Source organism: Hermetia illucens, chromosome 5 (assembly GCF_905115235.1).
Source record: "Hermetia illucens chromosome 5, iHerIll2.2.curated.20191125, whole genome shotgun sequence".
NCBI lineage: Eukaryota > Metazoa > Arthropoda > Insecta > Diptera > Stratiomyidae > Hermetia > Hermetia illucens.
The window spans coordinates 14,273,993-14,292,096 of record NC_051853.1 but is presented as its reverse complement, the minus strand read 5'-3'; the positions used below and the strand labels follow the sequence as shown (position 1 = coordinate 14,292,096).

At 43.4% G+C, this 18,104-nt stretch overlaps 1 protein-coding gene across 2 annotated transcripts in view; it reads right to left on the bottom strand.

Annotated features, from left to right (window-relative positions):
* Positions 1-820: 820 nt before the first annotated feature.
* The window catches only part of LOC119657567 (peptide transporter family 1-like), a 106,345-nt gene continuing 89,061 nt past the window's right edge, over positions 821-18,104 (bottom strand). For both annotated transcript variants that reach the window (XM_038064527.1, XM_038064528.1), the window contains 5 exons: positions 15,058-15,139; positions 3,073-3,301; positions 1,675-3,001; positions 1,371-1,607; positions 821-1,299 (listed from right to left, as the gene is read on the bottom strand). In XM_038064527.1, coding sequence (XP_037920455.1) covers positions 1,066-1,299; positions 1,371-1,607; positions 1,675-3,001; positions 3,073-3,301; positions 15,058-15,139 — 2,109 coding nt within the window. In that variant the 3' untranslated portion in view covers positions 821-1,065. The remainder of the gene's footprint in view (positions 1,300-1,370; positions 1,608-1,674; positions 3,002-3,072; positions 3,302-15,057; positions 15,140-18,104) is intronic.

Here is an 18,104-nt window from a genome sequence, read left to right as displayed (position 1 = left end):
CCAGTGGACCTTCGCTTATTGGCCGGCGACCGATGTTCTTGTCGGTTTTCACTTTCAACGGGTCCCCCGACGCGAAGGGTTTCGGGTTAGAAGCACTATGTCTGGTATTCGCAACACCCAGTTTGACGGCAGGGGATTCCAGGCTGGATTCCGTCTGCCACCTCGCTTGGGGTCCCTGCGCTTGGTTTCAGCGCAGCGGTGCAACGGCTGGCACCGAGTGTACTGCTTACCACGGCTACTGTCTCCTGGCTGGAGACCAACAGCTCATCCTCCGATGATGCGTCTGGCATCACCCCCGCTTCTTCTATTGTGGTTTTTTGTTTTTTAAAAATTAAGTCTATGTCTTGGCCCCAGAAGTAATCCGGGAATAATGTCCTCCCTGGCTGGTCCGGCCACCAGGGTAAGTGTCTTATTTGAAACTGAAGGTGCCTAAGGTATTTAGTGTTCGCATATTAAAGACCAAGCTCCCCATTTGCCACGCAGCCTTCGGCCTATGCTGTTCCACCTTGGGTTGTGGTCCTATTAGCACCTTCGTCATTGCCGCAACATTTGCGAGCCGCTTCGGTCACGCTGCTCCCAGGGCAGAGGTGAGGCAGCGTCTGATGATTTGCCTCTGCCCTGGTAAGAAATCGTAAGCCGTCATCGCTTGACATTTTTGTAAAGTTTGGGTGATAGTCCCTAAACGAGGGGTCCGTGGACCAAAAAAAGAGAGAGTAAGTTGCCCCCCATTTGGTCCGGTCCAGCACTAAGTTGATGCGGACTTAGGACCCCATCATTCTCAAAAAAAAGAAAAGAAATGTTATAAAGATAATAGTGTAAATCACATTCAATATTTTTATTGCCTTCAATTAAATATAACAATATTAAATATTAAAAAAATATATTACTAAATTTCAGTCCTTAAAAGTAAAAAACCTATTGTACACGTACGGTTAATATTTACAAAATAAAATCGATCAAAGGTACTCGAAATTCCTCAATCAAATTTTCAAAGGAATGTGCCGTTCACAATAAAATATCAACTTTACATTAGATATCCGCTTCTATCACAAATCACAATTTTTTCTAATCCTTCTCGTAAGCTGGATTGGCATGGCCGTTGGTCGTAGTCGAACTAGTTTGAGCCTCAACTTTGTCGAATCGATCAGCCCTGGAGCTCTTCGAGTCAGCGATTTGAGAGGTCAAGTCCGTAGTATCATAGTCATCTCGAGGCTGAGAGTATTTGTATCGCATGGCCAAAAGGATGAAGATTCCCATGTCGATTATCATAAGGACAGCAAACAGGAAGAATTCAGTGGACTGCAAAGATCAGGGATAGTTATTAGAATGCAATCTCAAAGACAGTGATAAGGATTATAGCCAAAGTTTACCTGGGAGTCAATCATTCGGAATTCAGCAATCGCCACGACAATAAGGTTTCCAATGGCAACTGTTAGGAGCCAGCAGGCTTGCAGGACAGACTTCATACTGGCAGGAGCCTGGGTGAATGAGAACTCCAATCCTGTTACCGAGAACATAACTTCTCCCGCGGTTATCACAATGTACTGAGGTAGTTGCCAAAGCATGTGGATTGAATTGGGTTCAGTCAGGACGTAATGGCTGAAAGACTATAATTGAAAGATACACGTTATTTTCGATGTACCTGTAACTGGTGATCGTGATGTGTTTACTTACATATCCGTTTGTCTTATCGCCTTCAACCATCAAAACGTAAACCCCTCCTAATTCGAACGTTATTTTGTGTACCTTCTTTCCGTGCATATACAGCTCATAGGTATCAGCCGCTACTTCCACAAGTTGGGTGGAACTAGTATTCAAAGTGACGTCGTTCTGCAAACCTTTGAGCTGAAGGGGCGCATATTCACTCAACGTCGCCAAAACTCGTACAATTGGATAAATCTTCTTCGGTTTCTCAGGTGAATCACGATATTCTTCAACACTGGCCTTATCGTTGTTGCGGGTAACGAAGTAACTCATAGCAGTCTCAGGTTTGAGGTTGATTTGGCCTTGTAAGTTTGAGCAGAGTTCAGGATTGTCGGAATACGCTTCATAGTCGAAGGACTCAGTTTGGTTCAAAACAAAATGTTTCTCGGTAAAAGTAGTCATTTTGTCCACAGTGAAGTTTGTATAGTCTGGCAAGCTTGTATTGAAAGTGTAGGAACATGGCATCACATTGAATATCCTCAACTGACCCTCGTTGTGTCCAGGTAGCAGTGGGTATGTCCTCTCCAAGTTGAGCTCAACTATTCCAGACAGAATGAATGCTAAAGCAGCAAGGAGACCACCTAAAGTTAGCTTCTGCAAAGGCCGTTTGATTCCAATTTTCTCCAGCATTGGATATATCCCGTAGTCGAATACCGGGATGAAAGCTAAAATTAATAGAGGATTCACAACCTGCATTTGATCGGGTTTGATTTGATAGCCTCCGATGTCGCCTACCATACGCGTGGCCTGAAAGGTCCATCTCGAGCCTTGCTGATCAAACAGGGCCCAAAATACTGGCAGTGGCAAATATAAAACTAAAATTTTCAGCAAGTCCTTTGTGTCATCGACTAGCTTCCTTCCATATCGGTGTTCAGCGTAATCCAGCCAATGTTCCCGAGGTGCAATGCGTTTTTCCTGGGATCGTTTTCTCAGTGCCTCGGTTATACATTGCCAGACTGACACTATCATGTTCCCGGCCGGCTTTTTAATAATGTACATCGATTTTCCCAGCATGAAGATGATGATTGACAGAACCATGAGGACAGCGGGTATTCCAAAAGCCAGTGAAAAACAGTCATTCTCTGCGAAGCAGTGGACGTCCTCACGTAGGATTGGTGTGATTGAGGTCGAAATCAAGGATCCAGCATTGATTGCGAAGTAAAAAAGCGAGAAAAACGTTGCGAGCTGCTTTACTTGTTCTGGGATTTTGAACTGGTCGCCCCCGAATGCCGAAACGCATGGCTTAATACCGCCTGTCCCGACAGCTATAAGTACGAGACCAAGAATTGTCACAAGACTGAAATACAGAGGAGGAAAATATATTAAAATTGGAAATGTCAAGAATTTTGTCGATTTCAATGTCCTTACTTCACTGGTAAATTTAGTGGCGGTATCGCTCCTATAGAGATGATGACAGTTCCTATGCAATACACCACCGACAGATAGAAGATAGTTCGAAACCGGCCCAGCCAGCTGTCTGCTACAATTGCTCCAATAAGTGGGAAGAAATAGACTAGACTCGTAAAAACATGATAAAGGACAGTTGCTGTATCGTCATCGTAACTGAGCTTTCGCGTCAGATAAAGGACGAGAATCGCTGAAAAGAAAGGAAGAATGGTTTAGATCAACTACATTGAGGTAATGTAAAAAAAGCTATTTCTAAGCTAGGTTGAATTTTGAATTAGGTTTTCTGGAAGAGGGCAGTCATAAGAACTGAATACCTGAAGTGGTCGAGCGATGGTCAAGCACTATCCTAATTGGCTGAAGCCGACCAAGGGGGCAGAGCTATCCCAAAAACCTAAAAAGATGGGGAGATTGACCGTGGAGGTTTGCCATCAAATACTGACATGCGCTCTCCCTTCTCTGTTAGGCAGGCCTCAGAAATGTGGAGGATAACTCTTGAACACTCCGATCTCTGATGTGTTATTAACCGATGCGAGGGGTCGCACCGGAAGTGGAAATTTAAAATAGGGATATCTGGGAAATCTAGTGAAGAAAACACGCCAAACTGAAACCAGAAAGAAAATACGACTCGAACGCACGCGTGTAGCCGAAAATTTTCGGATCCGAGTCCTGGGGTGGAGAGGACAGATCGAATCAATTGATGCTTCCTCTACCTCAGATTTCCAGGAGACCTTTCGAGTTTCCACCCTTGACATCCTTAGGTCGTAAAAATGAAGCACCCATCTTTGATTTTAGGCGAGTCCTGCGGAAGTGATTGTGGATGGAAAAAGGTCACCAAAGATGCCCAAAGTCCACCAATAGGGCAAAACGAAATCCACACCAATCAAGCGTACGTGGTTTGAAATCAGAAAGTTGCCCAAAGTAGATGTATTGAAATACTCCGTTTCCAACCGAATAATCTCCTCCAAACAATATCCTTCCCCCGACAACGAAGAAAAGACGCCTCTTCAGTCATCGTAAGGATCGAAAAAAGAACATTTTCACTTCCACGTATGACATCAGAAGCGAAATATTGGGTGTGGTGCCCCTGCAATCCTCCATTTCCAAAATAACATGCATCCCTTCTGCTTCCTTAACTCACAGGCTGAGAAAGCTAATTGAATGCCAAATATTGGGGCGTCGCCCTCGCTAACAACGGAAGCGCAAACACCTTTAGACATGGAGAGCTAGGCTCCGTTGTAGATCTTACTTTCGTAAGTGATTCGCTGGTGAAACATTTCCACTGGTATGTTTGCGAAGAATACACGCATAGGGACCACTAGGCGATATATATTACTGTTAATAAGGGACCCAGAACAATAAATCCTCACCTGAAAAAACCAGTAACAGGTTGATCATCAAAAGCACTTGCTGGGGATACATTTCTCGAGGTATTGCAGTGGAACACCGAGTTTACTGGAACGGCCATAGAAAAAGCATCACAGCTGTCCCTACAGATATATCGAGCATATGACCTCTCCATGCCAAGGTGTGCACAGTCTCGGAATCGCAACCCTAACTACTGGTGGAACGCTCAAAAAGCAAAGTATCGTATGGAATGCTTGAAGGCCAGAAGGCGCAGTCAATGCCGAAGAAACATGCCAGAGCATGAACAAGGGTGCCTCGAATATAAACAGGCACGCAACAAATTGAAGTGGGCCATCACGAAAAGTAAATATTATTGCTTCAAACGACTCTGTGATGAGGCAGACTCAGATCTATGGGGAGGAGAGTACAAGTCAGTTATGTCGACAATAAAAGACAAAAGGCCCCTCTTATTATGAGCCCAAGATTATTGTGGGAGATAATTTTGGCATTGTTCCCCCAACATCCGGAAACAATCTTCCCAATGATACCAATGAGCGCCGAAGACATACCTCTAGCAACCACAGACGAAGTCTTGGACGCAGTGAAAAGGTTCCGGGATACAGCAGCCCCCGGCAGTGCACGAATCCCCAACAAGGCGCTGGAATTGGCAATGAGAATGGTACCAAGCATGTTCGCAGGGGTATTTACAGACTGCCTAAAAGAAGGGTCCTTCCCCGCAGAGTGGAAAATACAGAAGCTTGTATTAATCACAAAGACAGGTAAGCCGATAAGTGAACCAACATCCTATAGACCTACCTGAATACAATAGGTAAGATCCTCGAGAGGGTAATGCATAACCGGCTATATCTATTAATTGATAGTGGCGGTTATTTATCGAATAGGCAGTTTGGCTTCCGGAAGGCTCAGTCAGCAGTTGATGCTACCAAACTGGTTTTTGAGCTATCTAGAAAAGCCTGCGACGAAGAGAAATACTGCGCACTGGGGACCCTTGACTTCAAGAACGCACTCAATTCTGCAGATGGAACCATATAATTGAGGCGCTCATCCCGGCACAAACATAAAAATATATATTAAATATAATCTTCGATTACTTCCGACAGCGGAAGCTACTTTATGCTACGGACGAAGGGTCACCTCCACTTCTCAGCGGCAGCAGTTTATATTCCTCTACTAAGGTAGTCTGTCTTTTCCATGATGAAAAGTGAGCACTCTTTTTGACTTCCACGCTTTTTACGTTAATTAAAACGAATGTATAAGGAATGATCTCGTACAATGCCGGCCATCTATTTGGGAGTAAACTGGATTTCCACGGATCCCTTATTTTATGGGTGATCAGTTTATAATCCAGTCCCTGTAAGTTTTAATCCACCTCGGCGACTAGCTCTAGGTATCAGCAAGCGCCTCTTTTATTTATCGCACTGCGCACTTTCCTTCTAGCTGATCAGTACTCTGTCATTCTGGTACATGCCTGCTCCCAGCCGTTGGAATCTCCGTACTTCTCGGTGAGGACTGATGATGAGATCACGCGTCCGCCGTGCTCTTAGGACTCGCAGCTGTTTTTACGTTTGCCAATTTTCTTACGAGTTTAGCATCTCCTCCACGAGATTATGAGGTCCGATGGCTACGATTAGGTTGGGTTCCTTTCCCTAGTAATTTTCTGGAAGATTGTAGTTACCTCGGATGAATTCTCTCTTCTTCATTTGCTAGAAGATTCAAAGAGATGATTGCCGCGTCCTTAAGACGATTGACAGCTATGCCAAACTAATCTTCTTTGGCTCTCAGTGTTGTCCAATCATCCCGCCCAGACTCCAACCTCGGTTTAAGCAGCCTGCGGCAACGTTTTGACCCCCGATATTAGGCACCATCCTTGCTACAAGTGAACTAGTCTTTGTAGTCATAGTCTGTGTCCACTGAAGCTCAATTTGGCATTGATCGTTACCACCAGATATCAAACGACCTCGTGATTACCAATCTGGATTTTGACAGTATGTTGGGATTAGTAATGAGAACCGCTTCCGGTTTTTCGTCGAATGGTCTTACGTCTATTGCTGGAGGCGGTTCTTCGAGAGTGACTAAGCTAAGTAACCAGGGATACCGTTGGTCTGATCAAATACATTTCTAACACCATTACCTTAGAAAAATCTACGAAATTCGCCGTTCTGTAGGATTATCCCCTAGTTCGATGAATGGAAGCAGCCTTTTGTATATAGCTCTCTCCAATATCTTTTTCTCGCGGTATCCCAACGAAATTGATTCGACATCAACAACGGTCTACGACAAGCGGATGCTCTATCATGCGTCCTCTTTAACCTGGTCCTGGAGAAATTGATCCGTGATTCTAAATGTAAATGTAATGGCAAATGTAAGAGGTGCGATCCTGTTTAAGTCCACCCAAATACTGGCCTATGCTGACGATATTGACATCATGGGGAGAGCGACCCGAGACTTCCAAACTGCCTCCATCCAGATCCAGCAGGCGGCGCGAGATCTTGGGCTGCACAATAATGAAGGAAAGACAAAGTATATGGTGGAAACGTCAGCACCAGAAACCAACCAACCAATAACACCAAACCGCACTGGTCAAAAGGGAAGAATAGGAAAGATAGGAAACTACAACCTTGAGACCGTTGACAATTTCTCCTATCTAGGGTCGAAAATCACAACCGATAACAGCTACGATGATGAAATCCGCGCACGGTTGTTGTTAGCCAACAGAGCCTGTTTCAGCTTACAAAAACTGTTCCGCTCGAAACGTCTCACCATAGGGTCAAAGCTCTTACTGTACAAGACTATGATTTTGCCAGTCCTCTTGTATTCCTCGGAAACTTGGGTTCTTAGCAAGAAAAATTGCGAACTCTTGGCCGCGTTCGAGAGAAGAATCCTCCGAAGAATTTTTGGCCCCCTACATGAGAATCGACGATTCCGTAGCCTACACAATGACGAAATCTATGAGCGATACCATGACCGTCCGGTTGTGGACAAAATCCGGCTCAATAGGTTACGGTGGACGGGTCACTTAATCGGTATGGATGAGAATGATCCCACCCGGAAAGTCTATAAGGACAATATCTATGGTAGAAAAAGAAGACGAAGCAGACCCTGCCTAAGATGGAGCGATGGCGTAGGTCAGGCCGCCAGACAGCTTTTAGGGATATTGAATTGGTGGACCTCGGCGCAAAACCGGGATGTCTGGAGTTCCTTATTAAGGCAGGCCTAGACCGGATACCGGTTGTTGCGCCGTTCATGATGATGAAAAAAAATGTTCATTAGGTCAACTTTCCTTCCTTATAGTAGCATTGCGGTAATTTAAAGGAAGTTACTTCTAAGTAGGCTGAATACAAAGAGTCCTTTTCTGGTGACGAGTTTTGCGTCTTATCAGCTTTTCTGGAAGAGTGCAGCGGCTTACAATAGTTTGCAGTGCTTCTTTTACCTGAGGAGAAAACTACCCTTGTTAGTAGTAAGAACTGTAATACCTGAAGTGGTTGAGCGATGGTCAAGCACTATCGTAATTGTCTGAAGCCGACCAAGGAGGCAGAGCTATCCCAAAAACCTTCTCTGTTAGCCAGGCCTCGGAAATGTGTAGGCTAACTTTTGAACAATCCGATCTGAATTGTGTTATTAACCGATGTGAGGAGTCGCACCGGAACCCGAAATTTAAGAAAGGGATATCCTGGGAATCTAGCGGAGAAAACACGCGAAACTGAAAGCAGAAAAAAATACGCTCGAAGCACGCTTGTAGCCGAAAATTTTCGGATCCAAGTGCTGGGATGGAGAGGGCAGATCGAATCAATTGATGCTTCCTCTAGCTCAGATTTTCAGGAGGCCTTTGGAGATTCCACCCTTGGCATCCTTTGGCCATAGAAATGAAGCACCCATCTTTGATTTTAGGCGAGTCCTGCGGAAGTGTGATTGTGGATGGAAAAAGGTCACCAAAGTTGCCCAAAGTCCACCAATAGGTCAGAACGAAATCCACACCAATCAAGCCGACGTTGTTTGAAATCAGAAAGTTGCCCGAAGTCGATGTATTGCAATACCCCGTTTCCAACCGAATATTCTCCTCCAACCAATATCTTTCCCCCGACAACGAAGAAAAGACGCCTCTTCAGTCATCGTGAGAATTGAAACACGAACATTTTCACTTCCACCTATGACATTAGAAGCGAGAAAGAGCGGAATATTGGATGTAGCGCCCCGCTACAATCCTCCATTCCCAAACTAACATGCATCCCTTCCGTTTTCTTAAGCCAACAAACTGAGAAAGCCAATTAACTGCCAAATATTAGGATGGCCTGGGCATGGTACCTGAATACAGTCCAACCAAATCCGTGCAAACCATTAAATTCTTTTTCTTCTTCTTTTTCTCCCCAAGAGAGATTAGGATCAGTGGCTGTACGTCGAAAATTAAGAAAGAATCGTCGTTCCCAAAAATTCGAACGTTACAACCTTCAGTCTGCAGCCCTAGAATACGAACTTAAAAGAGACTTAAAGCCTCAAACATAACAAAAATAAAGTTCAGAGCAAGACACGTTTTAACACCTAGATGCATCTCCAACGACGCCTGAGAGGCCTGTTCGGTGAAGTTCGGTGAATCCCCAAACATACTCACTGGAAATATTCAAATTTTTGGTGTGCTAATAAGGTGGGATGTGCAAATGAGGAGGAACAATTACTCAAGAGAAAAGGTGTATAACCAAAAATTTGAAAAACGAAGTCAAAAACAAGTGGAGCCTAGTCGGGAAAAAGGCTAAGAGACTATTGCCTCCCTTTCCGACACACCGAACTGAAGGTGAGAGCCGCAATAGGCTATCTTTGACAGGAACAGCATAATGAAACTCTAAGAGGATTTGACTTCCTTTGGATTTATTAGTAGCATACATAACCCAAACATCCTCCCATCTTTCTGGCTTTTTGTGATAGTTCCATCTTCTAGGACTTCGGCCACTGAATGTTAGACCGGTAAGCCGTCGAACTACCAACTCTCCGTCATCAGGAAATTAACCTGACATTATTTCGGCCTAGCTCCACTGCTCCCCGGCCTTTGGAAGCCTTCAAGTCAAGAATTCCTATCACCAACGGGTATTAGTTCAAAGAGTCCACTCCCCTCGGGTTCTTTTACTGGTCGAGATAAATCTTCTTCGCAAGAAGGGGAACCCGAAAGTAGTGCGTAATACGGCTCCATCGGTCAGTGCTGCTCAGTATCCCTCAGTTAACGTTGCTGGAAGAGAGCTATCCTGTGTTTGCATAAAGTTGGTCATAAATCCCACCCCACCCTTCACAAGAACGAAATGTTTGATTGGTGTCGAACTCCGTTTTTGCAAAACACTAAGGGGGCCTGTTTAGCGGTGCTTTCAGCAGCAAGTCCCCCAATGTAATCTGGATAACTGACCAGGTGTGCATTTTCTGGTATTCTCAGTCTTTGCAGACTATCGTAGAAAATATTCCGGAGATTCAGGATGAAAATAGAGCCCTATACTACTCTTGACGAGATTTCCATCTTGGTCTGGCAATCCAGTGTATTATTCAACAGGGAGCGATCTCTCAGATAATCTCTCAACGTCTGCAAGAGGTAGGCCAACACATGCAATGAATTTTCTAGTGTCCCTGACATATCTGTCCATCTTAGGGAATTGCTTTTGCTGATCTGTGCGAGCCTCACCACTTCCCAGCGACAAGGAAGAGTGCCTTCCTTGGGGCAAATGTTGGATGCACCGAGCGGTAGGTCAGTCGATGATGGAGCTTCAGGTTATATACTTCAATCGAGATTTCGTCCTATTCTTCCACTTTCATATTTTTCATAAAATGAACTCCTTTTCATGATGAAAAATGGCAAAATTTTTTCGAACTTCACGTTTTTTGCGTTAGCCCGAACGAATGCATAAAGAATGATACCCATCTGTTTGAGAGTGAACAGGGTTTTCGCGGAGCCCTATTTTCGGCTGATCGGTTTATAGCCAAGTCCCCATGGATTTTCATCCACCCCGCGGACTAGCTCTAGGCAACAGCGAGTTCTGCTATTATTTATCGCACTACGGAGTTTCCTTCCTTCCTATCTGGACTCTGTCATTCTGGTAAATGCCTCCTTCCGGTCGTTTGAATGCTGTGCTAAACGACGGAACTTATGATACCCATTCCACAACCCGCCCATCGAAACTAAGAATGCTTGTTACGGTTGCAACCTCGCAAAGCATGGAAGCCACGAAAGCTATGATTATCAGCGTCATGATTAGATTTACGGCGCTGCCAGTTGTAGCTCCTCCGTCCCCTGAAATGATCTCCGCTCTCCATGTTTCAAAAGCTTGCCACCCCTTTACTGACTATACCGGTGGTTTTGATGCAGTTACATCAGAAATGCTTCTTCTGCAGCCTTGGTGCCGGAACGTTGACGTGGATTCGATGTTTAAAGCTACGAGCCTCGTTCCTGTCAATATTCGGAGAATCCATTTCTCTCTCCTTTCTGGAGTCTGGATAAAGGATACCCTTTCAGGCAGCATGCAATAAAGTCTCCGGACCGAAGATAGCGCCCTCCATAGATTTCAGCTTGCGGTCTGGCATTGCCTAATTTGGTGTTAGATAGACTATAAAAAAACGTTATCCTCAAACATTGAATCCAAATAAAGCCTCCTCTCGGCTTTGGAAGCGAATCCGAAGTCGGGCATGGTGCCAAACCGAGATGGTAAGGGTACATGATAAGTCGAAATACTATAAGGCTGGCTCCTTGTTAAGACACTGTTCGCTGATTAGGATATGAATTTTACTTCCGCAGCAAATTGTGCAATAACTCGTGAAAGGGTGCATTCCCTTTCGGATTTATAGGATACTGATCATGTTAGCTGCTTCCTAGTCCTTTCCAGGTCCGCCCTGAAGAACGAACAACGCCCTGAGCCTGCAGTATGTGCAACGTTCCAATAAGATGCGCCACGGGTCCTGCAGATACCGGTAGTCTTCACTTCTTTGCCGTTGTTGAGGAGTTTCCTCGCAACTTTCGCCACAGCGAGTTTTTGACCACGAGGATTCGCAGAGGTGATACCTATCCGGGAATTAGTTACCTACGGGTATTCATGTCTAGTAACCCCTTTCTATTTCGGTCTTCTTTGTTAGACTTAAAATTTGGGCACTCGGTTGTTGCAATGAAAAGCCGCGGACCAAATTTCATGGGTGGTCGTGAATATTATATCAGTGACTGGATGTCGGACAGCAGTCGACCTAGCTGTCAGCCAAAGTGGGGCAAAGGCTAGTATAGGTCTTAGGGCGATAGCGTGGGCTGGTGCCCTCTTGGAAATTCTTTTCTAACTAAAACTGTAGACAGAGGATGACGAAGACGAATCTTCGACTGTGACCTCAAATTTGGGAGTTGGTTAGTGCTGACAAATCTAATGGCTGGTGCTGACAACCCCTCTCTTTGTTAGCTGACAACCCTACAACTTGATAGGTTGCCACCTTGATAGTTTCCCCAGTTACTAAAGTGCTATTGCAGGGTTAACGAAAATCAGTCCAACTGCCCAAACCTAAAAATGTTTTTTTTGCGGTTTTTACGATTCTTTGGGTTTTTGTTGGTCATCAGCAATCACGGGCATTGAAGAACAGGCAAAGATGTTAGCTAAAATTATCCTGGCATTCATGAAAGAGCACTTTGAAATATTGATCTGCAGAGAGCAGGTTATTTTCCGCTCTAGATCATTGCACTGACCACATAAACACCCATCGGAATATTTTGAGGTAGTGTGTGGATCGATTTCGAGAAGTTTTTCGACAGCGCAAACAGGGAGTGTATTTCCGGAGAAAGCAGAAGTGCCAAGTGATAGATTGCACTCTTCAAAAAAGGGGCTACAAAGGACGAGTTCTAGAAACAAATTGCGCAAAATAGTGGATGTGGGGTGTACGCTTTTTGGAAAGACTTAGATGAGCTGAAGTGCATTTCGTCGAATAGCCAGTGATGGGCGCAAGTGATGTAAATGATTTATGTGATGTGGTCCATTTAGACGACATTGACAACCATATAGCTAACACAAAACTACTTTTTTGCGCCCCATCCCGTATCCGCAACCCATGCATAATGCAAAGATTTATGTTAGGTTCACTTCGTAAGTGGTCTGGGAAAACGCACATTGAGTGACTCTTAAAAATTGAGGTCGAATTAGTTTTGTTCTTCCATTCCAGTCACCACCAGTAGTTATGGGTATTTGGCGCTAACAGCAATGTATCTACTCGGGTCGGGAGTGAAATATTCTCCTCTTGCACTTTTCGTAGATCCTCTTCCGACTCCCTAAGAAAGTTCCGGAACCAAGGGATTACCTCCCTTCCATTTCCCACCTCGCTAGGCCTGCCTGTCTATCACATGTAAAGTGGTCGTAAACGGTTTAACCTTTTGCCATAAACACACGAGTAAGGGACTTGCTTAAAGCAGCATATGAATGATATGATTTTTAGCTGCCCTGAAAGGTCAGGGGCTCTGGTCTCCAGTACCAAGAGCTTACTGTCTATCGCGACTAATGTTGCGTTTGCTGCGCACCAAATTTCTTCCGATCTTAGTATCTCATCCACGAGATTAGGGGGTTCGATAGCGTGGTGAGGTTGACTTCCTCTATGCTGCAGGTTTTCCAGCAGCGCATTCGGAACAGGGGGAAACTTCTCTAATCCGAAGACAAGCAAATACTCCCTAAGGCCACTGTGTGCTATAAAAGGAACTATGTCAGATAGTAACTTAATCTTCCGTACTTTCACTTGACCCATCTATCAGAGCACAAGATCAGTATATGGGTCGAAAGACCCTTGCCGGAATTATCCATCTGTACGATTGGCTCGTATGCCGAGCTCACCTTCTTCCATTCCACAATATTATCCAATCCTTCCGTCCTAACAGGAGTTTTACATAAATGAATTTCTCCATCCCCGCTGTAAGCAGCCTGCGGCAACATTTTGGCCCTCGAATTTAGGCACTATCCTTGTTAAAGATGAACTAGCCTTTGCAGTCTTCTCCCGGGCATAGTCCATGTGCCCCCTGAAGCTCAACTTGGCATTGATCGTTACTCCCAGGTTTCGAATAACCGACTTCATTATTACAGATTTTGACAGTATTACTTTTCCGAGGAATTCTCCATCTAGTCCTAATGTACCTTCTCCGATTAACATTCCCCGAGGAAAATTCACGAGCACTGCTTCCGCATCGACTGTAGATCTGACTCTCCGAAATCCATACCGCCTTTTTAATAGACTACCCGCTAGTTTCATGAACGCAAGTAGTCAGTTCTATGTCAACCTCTCCAACATCTTTTCCTTAGCGTCTAAAAGATAGGTAAGGCGAAGTGGAATGGACACGCAAAATGGTGTTTGAGGCTTAAGTAGTCCAGCCAACTTCTACATCTTGCATTGAGTGGGAAATACTCCTCTCACCAAGCATTATTCAAATGTATTCATGAATAACTGGGGTCAGGCCTTAGCGCCCAACCTGAGAGCTTTGTTCGGGATCTTTTCCAATTCTGGAGCCTTGTTATTTCCAATTTGTCCTCAGAACTTCCGTAGTTCCTCTTTGGTAACCCTGGGGATCGATAAGATGTCTTTAAGAATTGCTGGTCGTGGTTCACTTTCCTACTGCTGTGGAAGGGGGACTTACTTGGTTTTTATGGTAAAAGATAAGCAAGATCTGGACATGGTAGTCGTTCTAAAACATGTAGCGCTGACGTTGCCTGGAGCCTTATATTAGAAAGTTTTACTAGTTAAGACTCTTTGATTTACTGTTCCTACCCTTCGGCGGTAATCATATATTTATCAGGTTACCGAATGGATCATGAAGGTTTCTTTTAGTTCAAATTATATCACGGAAAGAGACTCAGTGACTCGAACGAGACCTGCATTTTTACCTTAAGCAGCACTCTTCATTGGGAATTATAATAAAGATAAATTCTCAGTTCTCCCACATATTCTAGTTTACATTACATCACATTTGCATTTGTATTGTTGCTAATGTTTCCATTTTATTTGAAAGCAATTAAATAAATTAAGGAAACAATGGAAGCAGGTTTTATGATATGGCAAATTTACGATACATAAAACAACCAAACAAAAGTATTTTTCCAGGTTCGAAGTATCGTTTCTACAACGTATGTACATGCATTATTTTTTATTTATATGATGACAGTGACAATCATCATATATCAACACTGTCGAGGTCATGTTTACTATTTATATCTATCTATCTATCTATCTATCTACCTATCTATCCTCATATTTCATTCTTCATTTCTAAGTCTAAATGTGCAATGCCGGTACAAAGTATCGATATGGGAGGCATAGGTGCATCTTCTACTAATTAGCAATTGATTATTTATAATTGAACCTCTTAATTTTTATCTATGTTGTTCCACGGAGTTTAAGATACAAATTATTTATAATTTAGGGATATTTTAAAAAATGTTCCTCTGTGCAAGCAAAAATCAGTCCATATCCGACTCTAGGCATATTTTCATCTGAATAAAGAGCTTTCACCAACCCAGGCTAGATAAAATTATCCAACATTGACAATTTGCGTTTTACTGTTTTTTTTAACTTAAATCGTAAAAATACGGACATGTCAAGTCTACTTACTTCGCATTCCATAGTAATTGAATCGTTCACAGAATTCATTGCTAATAATGAATCCCACCGCCTTTGGATATTTAATGGGTGCCTGAAAAGAAAATTGAAATAATGAATACTAGATACTTGCATAACTGAGAAGATAGACAGGTAATAAAGTATAGACAGCGTTTGCATAATCTAATAGATTCAGATATATGCATCTACGAGTATTAGAATATGCCAAGTTGAATTGAAAGAAGACGGCAATCAAACGATTTGAAAAGCCATAGATTTGGAATGGTATCACGCTAGTTTCAAGCCCAGGTAAAGAAGGAAGGTTTGAAGTAAGGTATGCAATACTATCCTCACTCAAATTTGCAGAAATCAGGTAAAATTGTAAAGAAAGTATGGGTGGACCCTCAAATTAACTGGGATAACTCCATCGTACTAAAGCCTATTTAATATCACCTCCCTGTCAAGGAGGTCATCGAAACATTGACCTGATCCTTCAGGTTGAGGGTTGGTCGACGTGTCAACAATTCCTTACCATAAAATAAACCAACTATTCAAAAACTTGATACTAAAGCCTCATGTTGGATTAATTCAATGGCCTCTCTATTTGGGGCATGAGATATCGCTACCTGCAATCCCTGTATATTGGGGGAAAACGGGGGGCATTGTTGCATGCCATTTCGTCAGCCAAATCAACCAGGTGTTGATTCTAAAACAATGGCAATCACTTTCGTACTAAGGAAGAAGCCAGAAGCAATCGATGATCAAATATTCATGGAGGTGAGATTAGACCAGATTAATAAAGCAATCCCTTGCCAAGGATAGAGCTATCCATATAACATATTGTATTGTCAAATCATGGGACGCCTCTATGTCGTCAGGAGAGAATCCAACTACCGATGGAACAATATATTGGCTGCTCATCGATCGGCCTGTCACAGAACTAGGCTAGTAGCTCAAGAAACAGTAGGCACTGACCAAATAAGAACAATGAAGATAGGAGACTACTTTGAGACTGGTGATAATTTCTTCTATCTAAGGTCGAAAATTACAACCGACAGCAACTAGGCACACGATTGTTGGCAGTCAACAGAGTCTATTTTAGCTTACAAAATTGTTCCGCAGAGAAACTGCTTCACTCAAAACGTGTTACCATAGGGCCAATACTTTTACTGAACAAGGCAATGATCTTACCAGTACATGTATTCCACGGAGACTTGGGTTCTTAGCAAGAAAAATTGGGAACCCTTAGCCGCATTCGAGAGAAGATTTTTCCGAAGAATTTTGACTTAATTTACATATCCCCTCTATGGTATCAGTGAATACAGATATGAGAGTGCGTTACTCATATTTATATTCAACTGATGCTCCTGAGGCTCTTTTGCAATGAACAAAGTTGTCTGTTGCTTCGTATCCTGCATCTTCCTAATTGAACTATGGATTAGAGGCTGAAACCTATTTTGAATGACAGTATCCACAATGTATCATTTTTCTGTCTTAAACCTTTCCTTGGTAAGAGGTATTGACAAAAGTCTGTGGACCATGAATCCGTAAGCGGCTACTCATGCGTACTATATAAAAGCGGAAAAAGGTAAGTGAGACAGCTCCTGATAGATGGGGGTAGCTGCGTGTTGAGGTACATTCACATGTTGAGCCAACAAATATGGAATAAAGAGAAACTAGTAGATGACAAGTGTTAAAGTATGATAGTTTTATCCACAAAAACAGCGACAAACTGGCATGGGAAAAGTACGGAGGCACTGATCACTGCTATGGACTTTCACTTCTTCGACAGACAAGAGAAGCTGAGATCTGACTAAATGCTCGCATACGTTGACGGTATTAACACTTAATCTTGATCTGGTAGTCATTGGCACAGCAAGATTACCCTTTGCAACTACAAAATGATCATCGGACCTGAGCAGTATGCAGAGCGATAGTTGACTGGTGGGAAAAATTTTTTTGCAGATCTCTCCACCGAGTTGATTTGTTCTCGAAAAGGACGATCAGACCCGAGTCTGCAAGGGACTCATTTGAATTGGGGATGTGGAAGTCTTACCACGAAGCCTCACCGAAGGGGATCTGGTATCATGGTAACCGGTGTGACCCCCTGAGTGTGTGTAGTCCAGAAGAATTTCTGCGAAATGGGCCTTCAGTTGCTTCCTTGTGGGAGTGTCATCGTAGTTCTGATTGTGTCCATATCACGCTCATAGTGTTCGTAAACGGAGTTACGTTGAAGAACTCGGGTGCCATACCCTTTAATTTCGCCGAAGACAGGCCTAGTATACACCCGTATGGATAATAAGCGTGCACTAAGTATAAACCAGTATCGCAATGTTAGTTACGACGGTGCTCTGATTGTGGTCCTCAAATCAGTCCATGTTCGAAGAGGACGGTGGGATTATACCTAGACTGCAAGTATTCACCTTAAACCGTCAGGATTTTCATCGGACCTGTGTTATGCTATGGAAGGATGTACCTTAATTCAGGCAGCAACAAGAGTACTGAATGCTTTTGATATGCATATTCTACGTAGAATATTTTGAGCAGTTAACATGGAAGATGAGTGGGACATCAGGTACAATAATGAGTTTTATGAAATTTCGGCTGCGATACTAACGCACACAGTGATATCTGGGGAAGTACCGACAACGAAGCTTTAGGAATTTATATCAAGAGATTAACAAACCGCATAATCACGCAAGCTGTACAAGCTTATATCCAAAGATAGAACAACATCCTCTGTCAGTCTGATGAAGGAAGGTGAAACACTTGCTGAGGGTGCGGAGGACAGGGAACACATACTTCTGAAAACCCATTCACTAGTAACATTAACATTCTATCCGATACCCCAATAATATTCAAAGGGACGAGAAAGGAAAATTGGAGATTAGCAGAAGAGGCATAACCGGAAGCTAGAGTAAGATGGGTAGTAGCAACCTTTAGACGACTGAAATCACCCGGGGTAGATTTTCACAACATTGCTTTAAAGGGACTTAGAAATCATCTTAGGTTCTCTCCTAAGGGTGGCAAGGTGAAGTATAGTAAACTAAAAGGGACTG